Source organism: Sarcophilus harrisii, chromosome 4 (assembly GCF_902635505.1).
Source record: "Sarcophilus harrisii chromosome 4, mSarHar1.11, whole genome shotgun sequence".
In the NCBI taxonomy this organism is placed as follows: Eukaryota; Metazoa; Chordata; class Mammalia; order Dasyuromorphia; family Dasyuridae; genus Sarcophilus; species Sarcophilus harrisii.
In genome coordinates, this window is record NC_045429.1 from 99,863,922 (window position 1) to 99,888,831 (window position 24,910).

General features: G+C 37.5%; 1 protein-coding gene across 2 annotated transcripts in view; it reads right to left on the bottom strand.

The window, feature by feature from the left end:
* NUCKS1 (nuclear casein kinase and cyclin dependent kinase substrate 1) overlaps positions 1 to 22,558 on the bottom strand; it is a 38,965-nt gene extending 16,407 nt beyond the window's left edge. For both annotated transcript variants that reach the window (XM_031937240.1, XM_031937239.1), the window contains exons 1-3: positions 22,372 to 22,558; positions 1,938 to 1,987; positions 551 to 656 (exon numbers count right to left, since the gene is read on the bottom strand). In XM_031937240.1, the coding sequence (XP_031793100.1) occupies positions 551 to 656; positions 1,938 to 1,987; positions 22,372 to 22,388 (173 nt within the window). In that variant the 5' untranslated portion in view covers positions 22,389 to 22,558. The remainder of the gene's footprint in view (positions 1 to 550; positions 657 to 1,937; positions 1,988 to 22,371) is intronic.
* Positions 22,559 to 24,910: the final 2,352 nt, after the last annotated feature.

Below are 24,910 nucleotides of genomic sequence, written 5' to 3' on the forward strand. Positions count from 1 at the left end.
AAAGTTTCTATTTATGGGATGAGTGAAGGTATGTTTAATATATTAAATTACTGCTAGATCTATGTAACAAAACAATCACAGTAACACTTTTCAACTTTTTCCCCAGCTTATTTTCTTTTATTCTTCAAAAAGATTAAAGATCCCCTTTGCTTTTTATAATAGTCATTTCATCCCTCACCCCAGCAGCATTTTTCACAACAGCAAAAAACTAGAAAGGAATTAATAAATTATGTCATAAAATACATTAAAATGACAAATATGAGGAATTTCAGAGAAACATGAAATGACTTGTATGAACTGATAAGGAAATTAAAAACATGCATAATAACTACAATAATGGAAATTAAAACATCAAGAGGCAGGCAAATTCCAATTAATTTCAATAATCAAGCTTATTCCTGAATAGCAGATCGATGAAACACACTTTTCTCTTCTTGAAAAGAGGCTAATTTATTTAGTCCTGTTTCTTTGTTATGAGGGAGGATTCCATGAGGGAGAAGAGAAAGGTACATCAGACAACAAAAAAGAAGAGAAGCAGCACCATTCTTACCTATCTTCCTGTGAATTTTTCCCAGACCGCCTCTTGTTTTTAGCCTCTCGAGGTGATGATCGAATTTTCTTAGCTGGAGGGGCTGAATCTCTTCCATAATCTTCATCTTAATGGTTAAAAATGAAATTAATTGTTTGCTTCCTAGAATAAAAATCAGCACTACATTCTTACTCAGGCTGTTCCTTTGCAATAGGATTAGTGGGTGGAATAGGGGTCTTTCTAATCCAGAGGATCTTAAACTTTTTTGTGTGTCATGAATCCTTAGGTAGTCTGGTGAAATGTACAGACTCTTCAGGATTAAATTTTTACATGCATAAAATAAAATAGATTACAAAGGAAATCAAATTAAAATAAATAAAACATTAAAAAAAAACCCATAGACTCCAACACATTCTATTATTTCAGGCAAATGATTCTTAACTATAATTTCAAGTGTTCAAAGTGTCAAAGTTGCTTCTGGATACAGAGGCAAAAGACCTATTTATAACAAGAGATTTCTTACATAGTGAAAAGCTTCAACAAGACTTCAGAATTTGTGGTCATTCTGATAAAAATGCTTATCAGAGGAAAACTGTTATCAGAAGACTAACATTTATATATACTTACTATGTGCCAGACACTGGTAAGTACTTTACAAATATCTCATTTGATATTCATAATAAACTTGGTGGTAGGTTTTATAGATGAAGAAACTGAGACAAAAAGAAATTAAATGACTTGCCCAGGATCATATAGCTATAGTCACCAATTGATCCCAGATTTGAACTTGGGTCTTCCTGACTCCAGGTCCAATACTCTATTCACCATTTATTTACCAAAAAAAGTAAACTTGAAGAAAATCATGAGATTTAACATATATATATATAGATCCTAAAAATAGCTTTTCTTTAATTATTAACAGTAAAAATATTTTAGAAAAGATGTGAGGAAAAAAAGACTGGAATATTTCACTTGGGCGATCCTTTTCTTTGCTAAAAAGTCTAATAAAACATGATATACAAAATTTAAAAATTTTATTTTTTCAGGATGTTCATATCACACAATTATAAGCTAACTGGTAGTTGATAAGAGTGCTAGACCTGTCAGGCAGAACTGAATGTAATCTGGCTTCAAACACTTAGCAGCTTTATATCTCCTGGGCAAATCACTTAATTCCTGCCTTAGTTTCTTTATTTGTAAAATGGGAATAGTACCTACCCAAAAGGGTTATGATGATAAAATGAGATGTTGACGTACAAATCTTACAGCACTATATTAGTGCTTCTTATTAACCCAATATTCTCTGGATATTACAAAGAAACAAGATTTCCCTCCAACTCAAGACTTTAAAAAAAGCATTTAATAATATAGTTTAGTGTATATACTTCTCGAAGGGGCAAAAACTTACCTGCATCATCAGATTCCTGAAACTGTGAATAATCGACCACCTTCCTGTTTCTGTAAGGAAGAATTTAAAAAGCAATTAATTACGAACAGAGGTTATAGAGCTTATTTAAGGCATCCAGAATATAGATTCACCTGTTTTATTCAACAGCAAGGTTCTCCCCAAAAGTTACTTTTAAAAAATTTCCTCAAATTTATTTTATGCATTTCCTTACATGTGAATTAAATTTCTTGATAAATACTGCAAAATGTATATATTTTAGCAGCTATTTTCTGGACAGTATTAAAATGGAACATATTGAACTATTAGAACCATTATTCAATAATAGAATAAATAATGGCAACAGCTCTTTGTGAATCTTATCCCAAAAGATGTAGGGATTTTAAGATTCATGCCAAAAAGAATGTTACAAAAGAAATTCCAACTAAGTTGATGCTTATTTCACACACACACACACACACACACACACACACACCCCACTCTCCCACTCCTACTCCTGCCCTGGCCAAAGCATTTTTATTTTATTTAGCCCAAAGAGGCACAATAATAAAAATCTAAACTGTGATCACTAAAATTTTAAAGATCTTTTAATATTAAAAGATATCCATTCTCATTCTCTGGATTAGGAACTACTGCACTAATTTCTGATAAGCTTCTTGTGATTTCATCTATAAACTAAAATGAACTTTAAAAACAAGAGTCATACAGAGTTATGACATATTTTTCACTTTAGTGATAATGCAAATCATTTTCTTCTGTGACAAAATCCCACAAATGAAACAAAATCCACATCTAGTACAATCAATAAATCAAATATAGATTAACTCCAATAGTTAAAGTTCTGGTAAAGCCTCAAGAGAAATATAAAATTCTCTTTGAGAATTATCTCTTCACATATTCATTTAATTTCTATTACTTGTTTACTTGCTTACTTGTTGCCGGCTATTCTCACATGAAGCTGTGTGATTTTTCTTTTTGTTAAAAGTTCACCAGATCACTGTCTACCAATAAATAGGATCTCAGCTTTCTTATTAGCAAAGTTAAGATCCTAAATGAAGCTGAGACAGCTCTCTCTTATAATTTTAGGGAGGGCAAACCAAAGAAATAGGATTTCATAGGCAGGAAATAAGTTATGATTGGTTAAAAGAGCTCAACATCATGAAAGGCTGAATACTTAGTTACAAATGACTACTACTAAAACACTGTCCATGGGGAAAAATATTTTTCTTCATAATATTGATATTGTTAATCTTTTTACTTTACAACACCAATTAAACAAACTAGTAGATAGTCAAATGTTTGCATTCTACAACTGTGAACTATAAATACATTTTCTTAAATGCTTGATGTTGATCAAACATCATATTATTAAAATTTGTCTCCTAAAACTGTTCAAAAGGTCAAAAGATGCAGATTTTTCTTAATCTTCAAAGGATGCTATATAGTATTCTCAATGGAGCTTTCCTCCTATTTTAGGTACTTTTCAAAGCATTTTTCCCCCCCAAGTCCCAATTAATACAAAGAAAATCTAAGTAATTAGCATTAACAATGTCACTAAAGATAAAGAATTTCAATTCTAGTTTTCCTTACTTTTTCAAATGTTCTGCATTTAAATGAAGTTAAAATTCCTCCTTTAATAAAAAGCTTCAATATTAACAGCCAAAATGCACGAATCTCAGAACAGCCTTAGAGAAGAGAATGGTAGGACTATAATTACTTTGATAATAGCAGTCTTACAAAGACATAACAAAAATGAACTCAAAAGAATTAAAAGAAGCACAGTAATATCACTACAATTAAACTAGCAGGTCACACTCAGTTTCATTGTTTCAACATCTAACCTGAAAGGAAGATATGAGGTAGGATCTCTCAATATGCTCTCAATATCTGCTCATGAGAACACAGAAAGAAGTTAACAATGTACTAACAGTGTTGTAGGATCCTACCAATTCCTTACTAGATAGCCAGGAAAGAAGCCTTAAAAACAAAACAAAATAAAACAAAATTTTAAAGACAATTGAATATAATTGTGGTTAATGAATTATTCTCTGTGTTTATTATTGTTAACAGGCAAAATGTAAACTACAGAATAAATCAGAGTATTTTAAAGATGAAAAGGACCTCAGGGTCATATGGTACAATTCTTACTAACCCCCCCCCCCAAAAAAAAACCCAAAGGTCTCATAAGTACAAAAATATTTACAACAGCTCTTTTCATACCAGCATAATATAAAAACTAAGGTGGTTCTTGCACATAGGGAAAGAGCTAAACAAATAATATATGAATATAATGGGATGTTAGGTTCTTAAAAAAAGGAAAAAGGAAAATTATCATTCTAGAGGAAACTGAGAAGAAATGTATAAACTGCTGCAAAGTAAACTAAACTGAACTTGGAAAAGAATTTATACAATGACAACATTGTAAAGAAAATAATTAACTTTGAAAGATGAGAAATTTGAATAAAATGATAAAATATAATCCAAAGGACAGCGGGGAAACATATCACCCCCTTCCTGCCAGGGAGAAATGGATTCACAAAGCAGGAAAAAAAAAACAAAAAACACCATTTTGGACGTAGTCAATATGGGGAGTTAAGTTTTGTTTAATTATGAATATTTTAATGTCTTTTGGAGTTATTTTTTCAATTAAGAGGGAGAGAAAATAATGCCTAATGCCTGTTAGTTTGTTTTTTTTTTTTTTTTAAAGAGGTACAAAATTAAATGGAACCCCCACAAATACTCTTTCAAACTTTGTTCTGACTTCTGACAAAGAAGAATCTGCTACTTCCCAAGGAGCCCATTCCTACTTTGGGATGGCTCCAATTGTGAAGAAGGTATCCCTGACTTTAAGCCTAAATCTGCTTCTACAGTTTCCACCACAACATTCCTGATTCTGTGTTCTAGGGACAAAGAAAAAATTCAAATTGTTCCTTCATGTGACAGCCCTTCAAAATCTGAATCTAGCTATTTTGTTTCCTGAAATCATAACTTGAAGCAAGGATGCCCATTATCATCACTATTATTTAATATTGTACTAAAATGCTAGTTGTAGCAACAAGAGAAGAAAAGAAATTGAAGGAATAAAATGAGGAAACAAAAACTATTACTCCTTATAGACAATTTGATGGTATATTTGGAGAGTCCTAGAGAATCAACAAACCAAAAAACCTAGTTCTAAATTCTCTTCCCCCTCCATGAGAAGGCAAGCAATCTGAGATAGATTATACATGTAGTCACATGAAATACATTTCCATATTAGCCAAGTTACAAAAGAAAATAGACCACAAAAACCTTCCAAGAAAAAAAAAAAAAAAAAAAAAAAAAAAAGCTTCAATCTGCATTTAGACTCTAGCAGTTCTCTAGAGATAGAAATCATTTTCCCACTAAATCCTTTGGAATTCTTGAATCACTGTATTGCTGAGAATAGCAAAGTCATTCACAGTTGATCATGGCATAATACTGCTATTTTATACAGTGTTGTCCTGGTTCTGCTCTTTTCACTTTACATCAATTCATATATGTCTTTTCATGCTTTTCTGAAACTATCCTGCTTACCATTGCTTATATAGTATTTCAATAAAATTTCATCCCACATAGCTTGTTCGGTCTTTCCCCAATTGATGAACACCCCCTTTTCTTCCAATTCTTGGCCATCACAAAAAGTGTTACTATAAATCATTTACCATATTTAACAGTTAAAAGTCAACTGAGGCACAAATTTGCCAATAAATAGGATCTCAGCTTTCTTAGCAAAACTAAGATTTTGAATGAGGCTGACACAGCTCTCATAATTTTGGGAGTGCAAAGCAAGAATAGGATATCATAGGCAGGAAGCAAGTTATCATTAGTTAAAAGAGCTCAACATCACAAATGGCTAAATTACTATGGTTAGAGAGCTGAGGTACAGGCACCAATATGACTGATTTGAAATTGGGAAGGGATTAGCAACAACCCCCTCCTTTTTTTCGTGTCACTAATGTTCAATGTTTGAGATTACTTTGCAAAGTTAGAGATAGTGGCCCAGATTATTTTGGATAATAAACCAGGCTTTCTTGAAAGATAACCTAATGTTGTAAAAAGACTACATCAGACTTCTCTAGTGTTTACCCACATCAATTAAAGATAACATATTTCCTTGAGGCAAGAATAGAATAGTGAATTTCCTTGAAGTAAGAACAAAATAGTGAGTATTAGTAAGAATATTAGATTTCTAAACTTAACCCATTACAGGCCAACTGAATTTCTGAACTAAGTTCAGAGACAAAACACCATGATTTAGGCAATAACAGGAAAAAATCAATTTATTGTGAACAGGAGCAATTTAAAAAAGACATAGAATCAATCTGATTATTTCACACAACTTGTTTAGCCATTCCCCAATTAAAGTTTTCAATTCTTAAACACTAGAGCTGCTATATTTTTGTACATATAGGTCCTTTTCCATTTTCTTTTATTTTTTGGCATATATGCATAGTTTTCAATGTAGTTCTGAACTGTTTTCCACAATGGTTGCGTCAGTTAACACCTCCACACACAGTGCCTGATTTTTCTACATCCCCTCCATTATGTTATTTTGCATTTCTGTTAGATTAGCTAATCTGATAGGTGTGAAGTGGTATCTAGGAATTGTTTTACCTTGCACTTCTCTAATATGGAGTTTCAAAATTGTCCAATTTGCAATGAATTTAAAAAAAAAAACTTAGGCAGAACTCTAAGTCAATGGCACTTTATTAAAGGGTCCAACAGTCCCCTCTAATGAAATGGACCTCAGATTTTCATTTTAAAAAATTTAAATTATTTTTACATATAAATGAGAAAAGAAAATAACTTTCTAATTTTCAAATGATCCTTTTAAATTTCGTGAACTTAAGATCCTTCACTATCTGGGCTGTCCCTCACTTGACACTTCAGTGTACCAATGTAACTTCCCAAAACAAAACAAAAATTGTATTTCACATGAAGTCTGGCTAATATGAATGCACATAGAGAGGGACTATTACTCCCTTAGTCCTGACTAACAAGCCTCTGGGTTGTGTTGTCCTGTAGAATTTTTAGCTCATAGGATAGATCCTCTCTTTCTTCTGGACTCTCAAATCTGGGGCACATGGCAGAATATTGTCTAGTTTCCCTCTCCTTTTCAGAAATTTTGCAAAGAAATGATCATTTCCTCCAAACATTTTTTATGACTTTCATTCCAGCAATGAGTCTCTCCTTGTGAGTGAAAAGTGAAAGATAGAATTTTCCCTTCTATAGTGTTCTATCGTCTGAAGGATGAAATCATCACTAAGTATAAAAGTAGTTAATAGTAGCTCTGTTTTTGGTAAACAGCCTGTTCCAACTAAGATTATGTTTCTCTACACACAAGAGTCATTTTAATTTACCTATCCTACAAGTATGATAATACCAAAAAAAAATTAAATTAAAACTATGGCCTCTAAAATTTTTTTAAAAAGATTTTTCCATAAAAAGTGTACTTTAATTCCCTAGACTAGGGACTAGTAAACTGAATGCTAATGTGATTTCCCATTATCTCATACATAAATGGGTACATGACTTAAGTGTAAAGGATGATACTATAAGCAAATTAGGAAAACGAGATAATTTCTCAGATTTTTGGAAATGGGAGGAATTTATGACTAAACAAGAAATAGAGAATACTATGACATGCAAATTGGATAATTTTAATTATATTAAATTACAAAACCTATGCAGCCAAGATTATACGGGAAGCAGAAAGCCGGGAAACTTTTTATAGCCAGTGTTTCTGATAAAGGCATCATTTCTAAAATATATACAGAACTAAATTTATAAGACTACAAGCCATTTCCCAATTGCTAAATGGTCAAAGGATATGAATTTTTTGATGAAAAATTTAAGCCATTTATAGTCATATGAAAAATGCTCTAAATCACTAAATTAGAGAAATGCAAATTAATAAAACTCTAAGGTATCACTACACAACTCATAGATTGGCTAAAATAATAGGAAAAGATATGTTAGAATGTTAGATGTGGGAAAAATGTGACACTAATGCATTGGTGGAGTTGTGAACTGATTCAACAATCCCAGAGAGCAATTTGGAACTATGGTCAAAGGACTATCAAATTGTGTACATCCTTTGATTCAGCAGTGTCTTTACTGGGCTTATATCCCAAAGAGATCTTAAAGGAGTGCCAAAATGTTTTTAGCAGTTTTTGTAGTGGCAAGGAACTGGAAATCGAGTGGATGTGCCTCAGTTGGGGAATGGCTGATTAAGTTATGGTATATACTGTTATGGAGTATTTTAAGTTCTATAAGAAGTGATAAGCAGGATGGTTTTAGAGAGGCCTGAAGAGACTTACATGAATTGATGCTGAATGAAGTGAATGAAGAACCAAGAGAACATCATGCATAGTAACATGATTATGTGATGATCAAGTATGATGAATTTGGCTCTTTTCAACAATGAGGTGATTCAAGTCAATTTCAATACTTGTGATGGAAAATGCCATTCACACCCAGAGGGAGAACTATGGAGAATAATATAGATCAACAAATACTATTTTCATTTTTTTTTCTTCTTTTAAAAAAAAAAAAAAAAAACAACTTGTTTTTCCTTTTTGTTATTTTTCTCTCCCAATATGAATCATGGAAATATATAAAAAAGGAATGTACATGCATGATCTAAATTTTTTAAAAAGCCTATTACAGAAAGGCAGCCATTTGTATTCTTGTGTTTGACCAAGTTTTAAACAACAACAAAGGTACAGAAATGATGCAAAGAAAATAAGCTCTTACAGTCATAAAATTTTGGAATTATAAGGGACTTCAGAAAAGCAGATAAGAGGGTAACAACTTGCTCATTTCTAAAATTTGTAGGGCAGTGATGTTAAACTCAAACAGCAATTTTTGTTGTTAGGGTCTATTCATCCATTCGTCAGGATCTCTGTGGGTTACACAATGGTGTAACATTTATTGTATTTTAAATTGTTGAATATTTTAATCTGGTTCAGGCTACATCCAGCAGTGTAGTTAATGAGCATCAAATGGCCCCTGTTTGACACCTCTAAAATAGGGAACTAATCCAAATGCATAAAAAAAAAGTCATTCCACAATTGATAAACAGATATATATGAGAACAGGTACTTTTCAGAAGAAAGACATCAAGAACCATATGGGAAAAACAAACACTTCTCAATCACTAATTAGAGAAATATAAATTAAAACAGTCCCAAAATTCCATCTCATGTCCATCAGATTGGTAACAGTGAACAAAAAAGGGAAAATGACAAATACAAAAGGAAAATAGGTACATTAAGGCACACTGTTAATAAAACTATGAATTAGCTAGGCTGGGATGCAATTTAGAACTATGCTCAAAAAACTGAATTGTGCATATACTCTATGATTCCTAACATTTGATCTATATTCTCCAAGAGAATAAAGAGGAAAAAGACCCACTAATACAAAAAAGAACTGCTATGAATTTTTGTGTAATAGTAAAGAACTGAAAACTAAGGAAATACTTATCAACTAGAGACTAAATAAATAAATTATATGAATACGAGAGAATGTCATTGTTCTAAGTTCCAGCTTCTTAAACTGTGGTTTGCAATTCCATAGGTGGTCTTGTAACTAAATGTGGGATTTGTGAAACTGATTTGTTATCAGTAAATTTTTAATTGTATACCTATTTTATATACCCATATATCTGGGGTCATGTAAAAATGTCTTGGGTGAAAAGTTTAAGAAGCCCTGCTCTACAATTGGGAACTATGCCCAAAGGACTATAAAGCTGTGCATATCCTTTGATCTAGCAGTATCACTACTGGGTTTATATTACAAAAAGATCATGAGAGGAAAAGGACCCACACTACAAAAATGTAGCTGCTCATTTTGTGGTGGTGAGAAACTGGAAATTGAGTGGATATCCATCAACTGGAGTATGTTGAGTAAATTATGATATATGCATATAATGGAATATTATTGTTCTATAAGAAATGATAAGCAAGCTGATTTTAGAAGAGCCGGGAAAAACATGTAAGTTAGTACTGAATAAAGTGTGCAGAATCAGGAGAACATTGTACATCGTAACAAGATTATGGGATGATCAACTACAACAGATTTAGCTCTTCTCAGCAATAAAATGGTCCAAGACAATTCCAATAATTTGGGGTAGAAAATGCTATCCACACTCAGAGAAAGAATCATGGGGAGTGAATATGAACTGAAGCATACTATTTTCACCTTTTTATTTTGTTCTGTTTTTCTTTCTTGTGACTTTTCCCTTTTCTTTCACAACATGATTAATATGGAAATGATTAAAATGATTATACATGTATAACCTATATCAGATTGCTTGCTGTCTTGGGGAGAGGGGAGGAAAGAGAGAGAAAAAAAAATTAAAATTCAAAACCTTACAAAAATCAATGTTGAAAAATTATCTTTACATGCAATTACAAAAATAAAATACTATTAAGTTTAAAAAAAAAGAGTTGCTTTAGGTAATAATGAAGGGAAAGGATTAAGACAAAGCTGGGAATTTGCCATCTAGGGGAGGGGGTGGAGGGTGGGAGGGAAAAATCGAAACAGAAGTGAATGCAAAGGATAATGTTGTAAAAAAAATTACCCTGGCATGGATTCTGTCATTAAAAAGTTACTATAATAAAATATATATATATACAAAGCTGGGAATACTTAAATGAACTAATTGTAGTCAATAAAAATTTAAGTCCCTATTACTTGTCATACACACAAATGCTAATTACAAATAAAGTCAAAATACAGTTCTTGCTCTCAAGGAGCTTGGTCTAATGGGTGGAGACAAAATGAAAATAACTACATATAAGTAAGCTACATTAAGAATAAACAGGAGAAAAATCAAGAAAAGGCACCAGAATTAAGGTAAATTAGGTAAGGTTTCCTGCAGAAGCTGGGATTTGATTTGGGACTTGAGGAAGCTAAGTAGGTCAAAAGGCATAGATGAGAGGGGAGACAATTCCACGCACTAGGTACAACCACTGAAAACATCCCTAATCTAAAGATAGTGTCTTGTTCAAGAAAAAGCAAGGAAACCAATATCACCAGATAATAGAATATATAAGAGAGGATGTAAAATATAAGAGTGTTAAAGTTCAGGAATGGGTAATAAGAGTGAAATGTTATAAAGGAGGCAATAGGGAATGAAATAAGTCAAAGCAGTAGAACAATTAATACAAAAACAACATTATAAAGACAAAACTTTGGAGGAAAAACAACACTTTTATCTTAAAAATCTGATCAATATCAATATGCAATCATGATTCCAGAGATCTCATGATAAAACAGAGATTTGGAGTACAGATCGCTATTTTGGGGTACATAACTAATGGGGAAATGTTTTGAATGACTGTTTCTAATGGAGGTTTGATTTTTTCCCCCCCTTATTTTATAACATGGGAGAAGGAGGAGATAAGAAGGAAAAAATCAGATTTTACTGATAAAAAAAGCAACTTCAGTTTTCCATTCTACGTGAATCAAATAGTTTGTTCTAGATAAGCTGTGTCCAAATAAACAAATGCATCAACGCAATTAAATTTTTTTCTTCTAATATATGCAGTCCAATTCATTTATTTTGTATTGAAAATTATCTGAGTTTATGAAAAAGTTTATTATGTAAACTACACCTAAAGCAAACCAGTTTCATTTATGTAGGCAGAAGCTCAAAGTGCCTTTGCTATTGAAAATATTTTTATGAAAATTGGGGAATAAATGATTGTACTTAATCTAGAAACAGATAATGGATAAAGAACACCAAGTATTAATAGCCCTCATTAAATCAGAGGATAGAATGATGGATTCTGACTGAGAAGATCTGGGTTCAAAATACTGGCTCTGACTTTTGTTGTTTTATTAGCTCTGTGACAGTCAACAGGTCATATAAGCTCTCTGTACCAGAATCATTTAATGGTAAAATGAAAACATTGGACCAGATCTTTGGACCTTTTTGATTCTATGAAATATATAGTCATTACTGATCCAACAAATTAGGCAATTCAAGAATGGATTGATACAATAAGAAAATTGGAAAACCAAAGAGCAGATTAAAGGACCTTAGATTCAGACTAACATCTTATTTCATATCTCACAAATAAGCTACAAATGGTATAAGACAAATGTACATTGTTAGGGAGGGGAAAAAAAAGGAAAAAAGATACTTTCACAACTCTGGTGAAGAGGAAATGTTTTCATAAAATATTTTTTACATAAAATAAAATAGAAGGTTTTGATTACTTAAAAGGAAGAAGCATTTACATGAATTTCAATAGTTAACTGGGAAGAAAATTTTCTAGCAAATATATAAAAGTCATTCTCAAACAAGTGAGCATTCTAAAGATACAAACAGGGAGTTGTTTCCCCCTCCCCCTCCCTAAGAAAGCTAGAAAAGAATTATCTAAATCTCTAATAAGATAAATACAAACTAAAACAACTCTGAGGTTTCAACTCATGAAAATGTTTTGAAGGAGAAAAACAACAGGTTATACTATTATAACAAGCTTAAACAAAAACAGTGACAAAAACCAACCACTGGATCATAGATTTAGAATTGGTTGGTATCTTAGAGATCATCTAATGCAATCCCTTCATTCTACAAAAGAGGAAACTAAGGCCCTAAGAGTTGAAGTTACTCATTAAACTCATAAGTAACTCTGGAACAGAACTCAGATTCTCTGACTCAAAAGCCAGTATTTTTTCTACTGTATCATTGTCAGAGGACTAACGTAACTCAGATACTGAAGATGTAAGTTTACTTTTTAGCAAAGCTATTCATATGGATAAAATGTAAAGATATTAGCTTAGTTGATGATCCAGTTACAGGGATTCAGAATTGATATAACCAAAGAACAGTCACTGATAGGTTGATATTAAAAAGGAAAATAATTTCTAATGGGGTTCCCCTTAAACATGTACTATTAAAATATTTTTATCAAGGTATGCTTATCAAATTTGTAGATGACACAAAGCTGAATGGGCAAGTAGAAAATTGTAAATGGTAATTTGGAACTTTAGGCCAAATGTTCAAAGATTAAGGAAATATAAATTCTAACAGATTAAAAAAACAAAATTTTGCAAGTTCAAAAATGGATGCAACATGGCTGGAAAGTAGTTCATTTGAAAAAGATCTGGGGTTTAGGAAATTTTAAATAAATCAATAGCAATACAGTACAAAAAAGAAGCCAATGGAGTATTAGGGTTTCATTCAGAGAGAATGCAGACATTGATCCTTCCTCATACCAAATGTAGAATACTGGGTTCAATTCTGAGTATCACATTTTAGGAAAGAAATTGATCAGTAAACAACAAGGAGTTTAAAAGGCACTGAGATCATGCCCTAAGACTGTGGTATCCAACTCAAATAGAAAAGATCCTACAAGCCACTTTATGGACTTTAAAAACCACAAATTATCATAATGCTGTATTTTAATTTATATTCTTGTTTGTTCTTTGCTGAAGCAGTTGGGGTTAAGTGACTTGCCCAGGGTCACACAACCAGGAAGTGTTGTGTCTGAGTCCATATTTGAACTCAGGTCCTCCTGACTTAAGGGCTTGTGCTCCATCCACTGAGCCACCTAGCTGCCCCCTTTATATTCTGTCCATACTTTAGTAGGCTTTGGACATGAGATGGATACCTACGCCATAAAAAAAATCAATTAAAGGAACTAGGATGTTTACCTAGAGAAAAAAATCATCATGAGGATTAACCTCAGACATTTTATTATTAAGTGCTCAGCTTAATGTACTGGTACTGGTGATGACTCTTTGTTTAGATAACCAGATCCTCAAGAGATCTGCTGCTAGATCACACTAAAACTTATCTAGTGTGTTAAAGCCTTGTAGAGTTTGACTCCATAGCAGATATAGTATTTGCAAATCCTGAGCCAATTTTCTTTCATTCTGAGGTAACTCAGAAGAACATCTACGAATCATAAATCTATTGGAGTATTGAACTAATATTGATATAAAAAGTTAAAGTCTAAGTATGAAGACTACAATATAAGAAATGAATTAAAAGAGGTTGTGTAATAAGGAGAAATAAAGAATGTGAATGAATAAAAATGATCTTAGATTATCTTGTTTTGACATTTTTCTAGTTTATAATTCCTGTATCAACTTGGAAATCCTATTCCTACAGCTATGTAAATGCACTAGCTTCATTTATAAAATAAAGCTTAGTTCCAAGAATCATTTCCCAAGCTTCTCTTATATCAAAGACCCTTAAACAGTAAAATTTAAGCTCCATAAATCTTAACTCTAATGCTGCAGCAAAATTAAGTATTTGTAGCCAGCATATGCTAGGAACTGATGAGAATGAGCTTGTCACCTTCTCAAAGAAAAGACCCAACTGAATCATAGGTTATTTCATAAAGTAAAATAAAAACCAGCAAAGGATTTGGTTAAACAGCTTTCAACCCTACTTCTAACCACTATGAAGTCATTACTACCAGAAAGAAGATTGAACTAGATAATCTCTAAGGTCCAACTCTAAACCTTGATCCAGGATATGTAGAAAAGAAATGTTCATTATGATTGCCGTTTCTCAGGAACTTCTGGAAGCAAAGAGGTGATTTGAGCATACCCAATTAAAAAAACAAAACAAAACACTATAGAATATCTGGAATCAAGGATAATTAAGGCTCTCGGACATCACATGGCTCTTTCATATGCTACTTCTATACCTCTAAATCCCAACAGTTTGTACTGGAATATTGTGGGGGCCATAGTAGTCACGAGACTTTTTGGTGTTCAAAAAATGTAATTATGACAATCATATAACTGAGGCAGTGAGGTCAGATTCCTCAAGATGTGAACTATGTTTTTTTCTTCTTTTCCGTTACAAGTTTGCTGCTGAGGGGAAGGGAGAAATAGGGGGAGAGGAAAGGGAGAAGGGTTGGGAAGAATGCATGCTGAATTAGTTTAAATTAAACTAATATTCAGAAATATAGGTGATATAAAAAGAAGTTTATCAATTGAAAGGAATATTTTTCTAAGAGTGAAAACCAAGTATGAGCAATTCAGAAACATGGAAAGATTTGTAAGAAATGATGCAAAAGAAAGCTAATCAGTAGAACAGTACCCAATGACTAAATGAAAACAGTATTAGGGATATTAGATAGTGTACAATGTCTAAATTTTGCTCTAAAAAAATTATGAGATACTTTTTAAGAGTTTCTGGATTGCATATGGCTTAATTGCTTTTAAGGAGGATGGGGAATTGGCAAATGGTAAGAGGTACCAAATGGATCAAACATAAAAAAGTAAACCCAAAAGAATGAGAGGCAAGCACTATCATTAGTTATCTTATAATCAGAAGCACACTCCATAGTTCAGATTTTCTTTAAACTGTTACATCCACTGTAAAATACTGTAGAATATAAAAAGCATCATTTTCCTATTCCAGAATGCCTCTGTAGCTGGGTATAGTCTCTATGATAAAATACACACTACTTGGTTTAGAATGTATAGTCAAGCCTATTTTGGTAGGCTCTCTCCTTTCCATACAGCCTGTCACTGCCCAAGGGCTTGCCCCTACTCGATGTCCCCTCAAACTTGGCATTTTTAGTTCCTAGCCCATGCCTTTGTAGTGGTGGTTGTCCTACATGCTTTACACAGTCCTTTACCTCCACCTTTCAGAATACTGAGTTTCTTTTAAAGTTAAGCTCAAGTGCCACCTAACACAGGGGCCTTTCCCAATACTACTTATTGTTAATGTTTTCTGCCTCTCCTCAAACATCTTCTACTTTTACTTCAATATGGACATATGTATGTAGATACACATAAATACATATTTCAACACGACTAAGTTCCTTGGGGGTAGGAACAATTATTGTTCACTTTGTTTCTTTAGTAACCAGCTTAATTTATATCTATTAAATAAGTTGATTTACCTAAAGCTATATATAGCCTTTTGGGCATCTTGAACTAGATGTCCAGTAGTCACGTCCAAAACTGAATGCTTTCTCCCCCTAATGCAAACCCTTTTCCTCTTTCTAACCTTCCTACTATTTTTGAGGGTACAACCACATTCCCAATCATACAAACTCAAACTAAATGAGATGTCAACCTGAACTTTTCTCACACAAGACATACACATCTCCCACTCTCCCAATCCAATAAGTCCTATTAAGTCTCTTAATTCGTAATTCTCACAGTATTTCTACAACTGTGTAGGATCTCATTTCCTGATTGTATCTCCTCAAGTCTAGAATCCTCTCCCTTATAATAATTTCCTGGCTTTCCTGAAGTATTCACTAAAATTACACCTTCTTGTAAGGAGGTTTTCCCAGTTTCCTTTAATTCGTGTGTTCCCTGAGATTTTCTCTCATTTATCCTAAAAAATTTATTTGTACAGGTCTACCTCATTACATTTTAAACTCTGAAGGGCGGGGACCATTTTTGTCTTTGTATCCTCAGCATTTATCAACAATGCCTAATACATAACAGATATTTGTTGATTTGAATGCAGTAAGTTACTTATGTCCCTTTTGAAGATAATGATTATTTAAACATGTATATGGACATTAATGGTATATACTCAAGTCTTCTATTATTTGTCAGGTTGTAAAATTTTCTGTTATTTAACAGACGGATAAGAATTTAAAAATAGTTCTAAGAACCAAGTAGTGTCAATTGAAAGTGATTTTTTTTTTTTTATCTACAAGGCAAGAAAACAGATAACAAAATAAAATTATAATAAAATATTTGCATCAATTTTCACAGCTGGTTCTACTGGTATTATGGGAAGAAAACATTCCTTTATCCAAAATGCTTCACGTATAAAATACATTTTTTTCTTTTTATAGAGAACCATAACCAATTTTCTCACTTTACCAAAGAAGTGATCTGTCCAGACCTGAAATTAGAACTCACTGCTAACTATTAATGCTGTTCTTTCCTTCCATCATGATGTCCCTTAAATTAGAAAAGCTACTTTCTGGTACATTAAAGGTTAAATTAAAAAACTCAATTTGTTTTTATTTTAAGGGGAAAAATGTGCAATCATGTGGAGAAAGACTAAAAAGTTGAACTCTAGAATCTATTGCTAAGCATGTATCCCAAAGAAGTCAGATAAGTCTCATACAGACCAAGAAACCTAAAGCAGTGTTTAGCAGGAGCAAAGAACCAGAAATAAAGTAAATGTCAATCAATTGAGGAATGGCTAAACATAGTAATCAAGTTTACCTTCTGAAAAAGATAAGAAAATGCACCTCCCTCCCCTTTTTGGGAGTGAGGGGCAGGGAAAGAGAGGGAGAAGGGGAACGCATATGGGAAAGCATATATGGTGTTAGGTGATATTTTGCTGTGCCACCTTTTTTATTCTTTGTTATCACAGAAGGGAAGAATATAGTTGGGAATGAAAATGGTATAACAACAAAAGAACAATTTTTAAAAATCAGGAATAATGCTTTTTAATGTTAATATTGTAATCTACAATTTTTCATAAATATCCTCACTGGATGCTAATCTTGGAAGTCAAGAATATGTGAGTACAAATTCCCAACTACTTAGCGGTGTGGCCATGGTCACTTAACCTCTCTGACTTTCATTTTCCCATCTGTATAATGGACATAGTACTACTTATTGCACCCACCTCACAGAGTTGAAGGGCTTAAATGAAATAACGGACCTATGATCTTTTGCAAACATTAAGAATGTTATATAAATCACACTTGTTATTATTTGGATTTTGCAGTCTTACAAATTAAATATAAATCATTAATTCTAATGTTTCAAAGCCTAACTACTTTCATTCTGTTTACATTCTCTTTTCTTAATATCTTTCTGTCTTCAAGGAACCTCTTGGCTCTCTTCCCTCAAAATATTACTGAAAAAAATTCTAAGCCAAAAAAAAATTTTTTAAACTAATAATTATGACATGGTAAATTAGAATAAAGCTGTCAAAGCTGCCCAATACAACCAATTAAAAAAAAAAAAAAAGCCATCTACATCAACTCCCCTCAATTTTTTATATCTGAAAGAACTGAGGCCTAGTGAATAGAGGAGCTAGGACTAAGACCTGGGTTGCAGTGCATAAATATCTCCTGAAAATATAATATAAAAACCCCCCCACAAAACAAAACTAAGTTGAACAAATTAAATCATTTATATATAAAATGGGCCAAGCTTTCCTAAAATATTTTGTTAGAATCAATGCCAAACATACTCCATATTGATAATGAGGGGTCATCAAAATACAGTTTAATATCAGCTGACCTTTCTTGAATTCCTCTAGATACCCATTGGTAGCATTTAACACCTGTGAAATTTGGAAGTATTATCTTCAAAATGTTTTTCCCTTACCACAATTAAAGTAAATTAAAAATTAAGACTGAACATGCCATATTTGCATAGCATTTCTACACCCAGAAATTATGAATTATCAAAAATGTTCTAAAATTAATTCAAACTATGGCTTACTTAAAATTTTAAAAATTACTACTTCAAGGGAGAAAATGGCTGTTTCTTAAAGATCAGGCTATGATCCTGAATGACAAGTATTTCCCTCCCCTACATGTTCTACATGAATTAAACTTGTACTTAAATGATAATAGGGTTCAAAGCATTTTTCTTTTTTTTTAATGCATGTTGTTTTTAGGGGAAAGAATGATAATGAAGAGGCTGAAGAAAAAAATATAAGTATGAGGAAACAATCTACTGCCCATTTACAAAATAACCTTGGTATGAATCTTTCAAATAGCCTCTTAAGATTTAGAATCATACTGGAGTGTTGAGTGTCACTCATATGTGGAAATAAATACCTATAGAATATCTTATGTTGAACACAATAAATTCCATTCCAGCACTTTAAAACTTGCAAGCTTCAGCAAATTTCCCTCTCTCCTTTGGCTTTCACTCAAAGATGGTTTCAAAAGTCAGTTTCTTGATAAGTAAGAATATGTTGGATTTTTATTTTAGATATATCTTAACCAAAATTCTTACTTTTGAAGGGAGCAATGAAGAATGTGAAGAAAGTTTGAATTATTTTCCTAAGTCATAATACAAAGGTAAAGTATGATAAAGTCAATATTTTCTAAATTCTATTTCACATAACTTACTCTCAAAGTTTTAAATTTAAGCTAGAGAATAGCAAAAGTTCCTTTATAACCATAAGCCCTCAGGTCCGAGGGGAACAGCTCAAACTGCTAAATCGGTTGTATCTGTGATGTTTGTGATGATATGTGACAATAGAAAAGGACAAATAGGTTGGTCGATGTTCCTTTAACAAAGAGCTCTGTCACTTCAAAGAGTACCACACAGAGTCCTAAAACCACAATTTTTCTAGTCCAAGCATATCATGAAATTTCTCTACTTTAGCTTTATTTGTGAAACAGAGATTAATCTCCCTGTTATCTCACAGGGTTTTGGTAAGGATGAAATTAGATAATGAATTTAAAAGGGAATTTTTTTTAAATGTTGAAACAAATATCAGTTATTACTAATAACTGGGAAGCAGAATGGGTAAAGGATCATTGAGAAACCTAAATTCTATTCCAAATTCTACCAACAACGAGCTCTCTGACCAGTCAACTCTAAAGGCTCTCTGGGTTTCAGCCTCCACTTATGTAAGATATCAAGGACTGGTCTAAGTGAATCTGAAGATTTTACAACTTGCAAAAGGGTGCAAGAAAAAGGCACTTTAAAATGTTCATGGGATGCTGTGTATGCTAGGTGCTGTAAAAAGGCAGAACCTAAAATACTAGTTTTTGTGAGGTATTGAGACTTCTTAAAATGTTCACTACATAGAGATGTGAAAGAACATATTACCTAATACTGTTTATAAGCTCTGGTAACATTTTCTCCCTTTCCAACCCCCCAAGCATACAGAGGAATTAATAGTAACGAAGTACTTTCTACCAAAGTATGTGGCCTTCCACACTAGTTGCATGAGCCTGGGCAAGTCACTTAACCTGTTTGCCATCCACTAGAGAAGAAAAAGGCAAACCACTCCAGCGCCCTTGCCAAGAAAATCCCACAGGACCACCAAGAGTTGGATGTGACTGAACAACTCTCTACCTACAATCACGGAATTCAACAGAAGACAGATCTTCTATTTTATTTAATATTAACAGAGAAGCTAAGGAACTAGTAAGACTCAGAAGTCTAAATGAAACAAAGCCCCCTGAGAATTTATGATACCATGCCATGGTGAGAACATACTCACATTTCAATGAAGGGGATTTGTTGATTTTTACCTAAGAACAAAGTTGTCAATGCTGTTTATTGCCAAACAAAACTAAACTTACCTATCTGTAAAGGAAAAAGATTTCTTTGTGAGGGCAAGTGTCTTTCTTGGGGGAAAAGAAAAATCAAAGAATATTCTCTCAGTTTTTTATTGGTCATAAATGTCTAGACATTTACTGGGGAAAAAAACACAACAAAAAACACCCCAAAGTATTGAGTCCTTATCCTCTAAATTCTTCTTTTATTGAGCGATTTTTGAATTTATAAATTTTCAGGCGAGACACTTTAAAAAAAAAAAGCCAACTGACACATAAACAAGCCTGTTAAAAGTTCAGCTAAGGCCAAATAAAAAAAGTAAAAAGTTAGTTTACATCTCTACAAGGCACAATGAAAAACTGATGCAGGTGTCCCCTACGCCTAGAGAAACTGGACGTTTAAGCTGGGCTCTGTATATTTACCCTCATGTGATGGAAGCAAAATCCAACTTCTTGAGTAATAAAGCTCTGCTCTGGTTCCAATATCTGAATTTGGGAGAACAAATAGACCCAGGCAGTAAGAGTAAGAAAGAAGAAGTCGCTAACAACATAACTCGGTTACTTAGGAACACAAAACGTAAAATCCGTAAGCAAACAGCCATCATCCGAAGCTGCAGCAAGTGCTTCCAGGACAGAATAAAATCTATAACCCAGCTCAAACAAGCACCGGCGGTTCTACCAGAGACACTGATTTGGGTTAGCAAAAATGTCTTGCATTTGATAGGAGGCAGGAGCGCCCATTTGGTGGGAGCTGCATTTCACTTTTCTTCACCGGGATCTGTTACAGCTCATCAGCCTCAAGGAAGAGGGAAAGAGAGGAGGGTCTAAGGAGTAAAGAGAAGAGCACCGATGAATTTATATAATTAGCTTCCTCTCCCACCCCCAACAGCATCCAACGCTAAACCCTCAACATGAACACGCGTTACCATTCTGGTTTCGCTGTCTGGCAGACGGGGCGCGAGGGGCCGGGCGCGGGCGAGACGCCGGAGCGGCAGCGGCCCGGCGCCGCTGCCCCCAATGGCAAAGGGCTTTCTCCGGAAAACCCGGACTCAGAAACAGCAGAGCCCGCGGGGACAGCGCGCCCCCTCCCACCGCAGCAAGAAGAACGCTCCCCAACCCGGCGCCCTGCAGACCGTCAGCATCCGCGCCCAGGCTTCCGGGCGCCTCTCCGAGGCCCCCGACAAAGCCGCCCCCCCGTGGCGAGGGCGATCCAGCCCTCCGCCCGGGCGCAGCAAGCCGGCCGAAATTCTGGGAAGGCAAAGGGGGCGGGGCCGATCCGACACATGCTCGCCCCTGGGGAGGGGGAGGGGAGGAGCGGAGGGAGGGGAGACGGGGGCCAAGCTCGGCCTACGCCCGTCTCCGCCAACAAGCTCCAGTCCAAGACCAAGGGGGCGGCCCAGAGACGGGGAAGTGACCGCTTCAGGCCGCGCCTACCGCCCAGGACTGTCATTTAGGGGCCTACAAGAAAACGCAGATTGGGTCTCTCCCGCCCCCGCCCCCGCGCGGTGGGCGGGGCCACCGAGCAAGCTCGGAGGTGGGACCGGGGGCCAGGCCAAAGCGACGCCCCCACGACGAGAACATCGCCAAAGACGACGAAGCCCCCCGGCAGGCGCGGGGAGACGACGGGGGCGGAACGCTAGTGGGGGGCGAGAAAGGCCTTCACCAGTGACACTCCCAGCCTCTCCTTCCACTCCAGACTCTGTCTGGGACAGCAAGCCAAGGGGGTGGGGCCTGGTGGGGGAGCTGGCTTCCTACTCCCGCCCCCCACCCCCACCTCCCTCAGGGCTCGGCACTAGGAGCAATTCATCCCACTCGGCAGCGGCGGCGACGCTCTCTCGCTAGCGCAAGGGAGCCCCCGCCCCTCCAAGCCGCAGGAGCGGAGACAACCCGCGCTGCGCGAGATTGGAGCGGGAGGGGTAGACGTCGGGGCACGCGCGTGCGCGCCGCCGCCGCCTCCTCTCCCTCCCCCCCACAGGTCTTGCCGCGCGCCAGCCAGGCCCCCCGCCCCTCCCCCCACGCAGAGGAGCGCGCCGGCCTCCGGAGGGAAGCGGCGGCGCGCAGCAAGAAAGCGGCCCTGCAAGACACCCCCCCAAATGTATACACTCCCCCGCCCCAAGTCCACCTTCTTCCCCCTTCCCTTCCTCCCCGGCCCACCACTGCTGCCGCACCCTGGTTTCTACAACGGCCTCTCCCTCCGCACTGACCTGACGGGCCGGGACATGTTCGCAGCAGAAACCGGACCTCCAGCGAAGCCGAGACGAGGCCCCCCCCCCCACCCCGCGCGCTGGGCGCCCCTCCCCCCCCGGAGCTGCTTTGGCCGCCGAGGCCCGGGCCGCTAGCTTCTTAGGCTCCGCCGCTACTGGTTTCAGGCCCCCGGGATCTGCTGAGCCCCCCGCTCCCCCGTCTCTTCAAAATGGATGAATCAAACCAGCCGAAAATGCGCCAAAGCCGCCGTGCAACCTACCCCGCTAGGTCTCCTGCGCCCCGCCCCCTACCCTCCCACCCATTGGCGGCACCCGCCCGAGGCGTCTCGCCTGTTGGACTATTTGAATCATCACGGTGACTTGGTCCTGCCCATCCTCCCCTATAGGCTCCGCCCATTCCGATGGGAGGGGGAAGCCTGTTTCCCGAAGTTACTGTGAGAGCGCACGGCCGCAAAACAAAAATGGACGCCGCCTGGCCGCGGCCCCCACTCGCGAGCAGCAGATTCGCCTTCAGCAGTGCCCTGGAAGGATGCATGAAGTGAATTTACGTGGCACTGACGGGTGACCTAATGTCGGATAAATTCGGGCTCGTTTCTTCTCTGTTCCAGTGGTCTCCGTGCTCTACAAAGCCCAAGTCCTGAGCGAGGGGCCGCAGATTCGTCAACAAGGGGCTGGTTCGGAATTGGAGGGAAATTTCTATAGGTTCAAAAAAATTGACCTTAAATACACAAGCCCCTCCCCTGACTTGAGCCCCACCCCCCAGGAGACCCATCCCTCTCCTCCGACCGGAGGGACCTCAGACGCAGTTTGCGTTCCCTAGCTTTCGGCCCTTTTTGCCCGAGAGTCGTCCTCAGGCTGAGGACACTAGCGCTCCGGCTTTGGAGCGCCCGCCGGCTGAGGGTCACTCAGCACTCTTCGGGCGGTGGTCTCGGGGGGCGGGGGGCGAGCGGCCTGCGACGGCGCGGCCGGCTCGGGCCTCAGCAGCCAGAGGGCCCGCCGAGGACTTCTCCCTCAGCCCTGCTGGTCTCCCGCGCGGTTCTGGGTTTTTGGCCAAAGCTGCGATTTTGTTGTCTCGGGATCGGTTTGAGAGGCTTTTCTAGGGTCGCACATTCGGTGCCCGTCATCGGGAAGACTTGAATCCAGATTTTCCTGATTCCAAGAGGAAAAAGTGAAACAGCCTCTGCCTTCAAGAACATTACCTTAGAATGTGTGTGTGTGTGTGGGGGGGGGGGTGTGCGGGGGGGTTGCATTGTCCATTGTCGAATGTAAGAGTGGGTTCCAAAAGGCCCCTTAAAGGATCGACCCCTCAAGTCTTTTAGATGAGGACTGTGCCTTCTCGGGGGCTGATCCCCATCACCCTAAGGCCGCCCAGCGTGGACAGCTGGTCTCAGACATCTCTAATCGGAGGTCCGAGCAGACGCCTTAGACGCGTCCTCCTTCCTCCCAGCAAGCTTACAGGGAGTGAGGTGGCAGGGCTTCCCGCGCCTTCAGTAATAAGCCACACGTCACCGATGAGCCTCTAAGTCACCATACAGGGAAACGGGAAGGCTCTCCCCTGGAAGCCCTAATGGACTTCTGCAGGGAGAATCCAGGAGGAAACAAAAAGCAAACCAAGCGGAGAGCCGCGAGCGCCTGTCCTGCGCCCCTCCGGGAGGCGGATGCCCCCTCACCTCCAAGCCGCTGGCCCAGAGCCAACGCAGCAGTCGGAGGTGGTTTTGTTGGGACAATCAGCAATGCTTTGAGACAACGGGTCACTGAGGACTACCATAACCAGGCGGAGGGATTGCTGAGCTCTGTCATTCGCGGGCACCTGGATAGCAATAACTCAGGAAAGATGAAAAACGTCAGCATGAGTGTGCGTGCCCTTCCTAGCGCCTGTGTGTTCAGGGCAAGCAACATTTTAAAAAATCTTGAGGATAATAAAATGGCAAAAGCATAAGAAGAAGAGATCCAAAACAAAAGAGATGTCCGAAGGATGCAGCGGAAGGACAGGCATTGTGCTAAGTTCTGGAGAACCCCCCCCCCCCCAACCATTGTTGTCTCTAAAGCACATACATTCTAGAGGGAGGCGCAAGATTAAGTGGAAGGGACACGGAAACAGAAGGCGCCCCTCCGTGTGCCAGGCACGGGGCCAAAAACCTGTCCTGACCCTCCCGCCAATGAGGAAAACAAGAAGCCAAAGTGTACCAGCCAACCATAAATGGGAACGATTAACGGGGAAAGACCACCCGTAGAAAGCAGAATTTGGGGGGGGGGTTGATGGGAGCCGGGTGGAAAGAGCTGAGGAGGGAGCGCATTCTGGCCATGGAGGACAGTCGAAGAAAATGCCCAGAAAGAGAGAGAAGCAGAAGGAAGGCCAGAGTCGCTAACCAAAGAGCACATCTTGTGAAGGAAAGCCCAAGATTAGAAAGGCATGGGGAAGAAACGGGGAGGACTAGGTGGTGAAGGACTTTGAACACCACCCCGAGGATTCTGTATTTAATGCTGGGGAGGGCAGGGGAGCTGCTGGAGCTGACTGAGTAGAGGATGATGTGGTCCG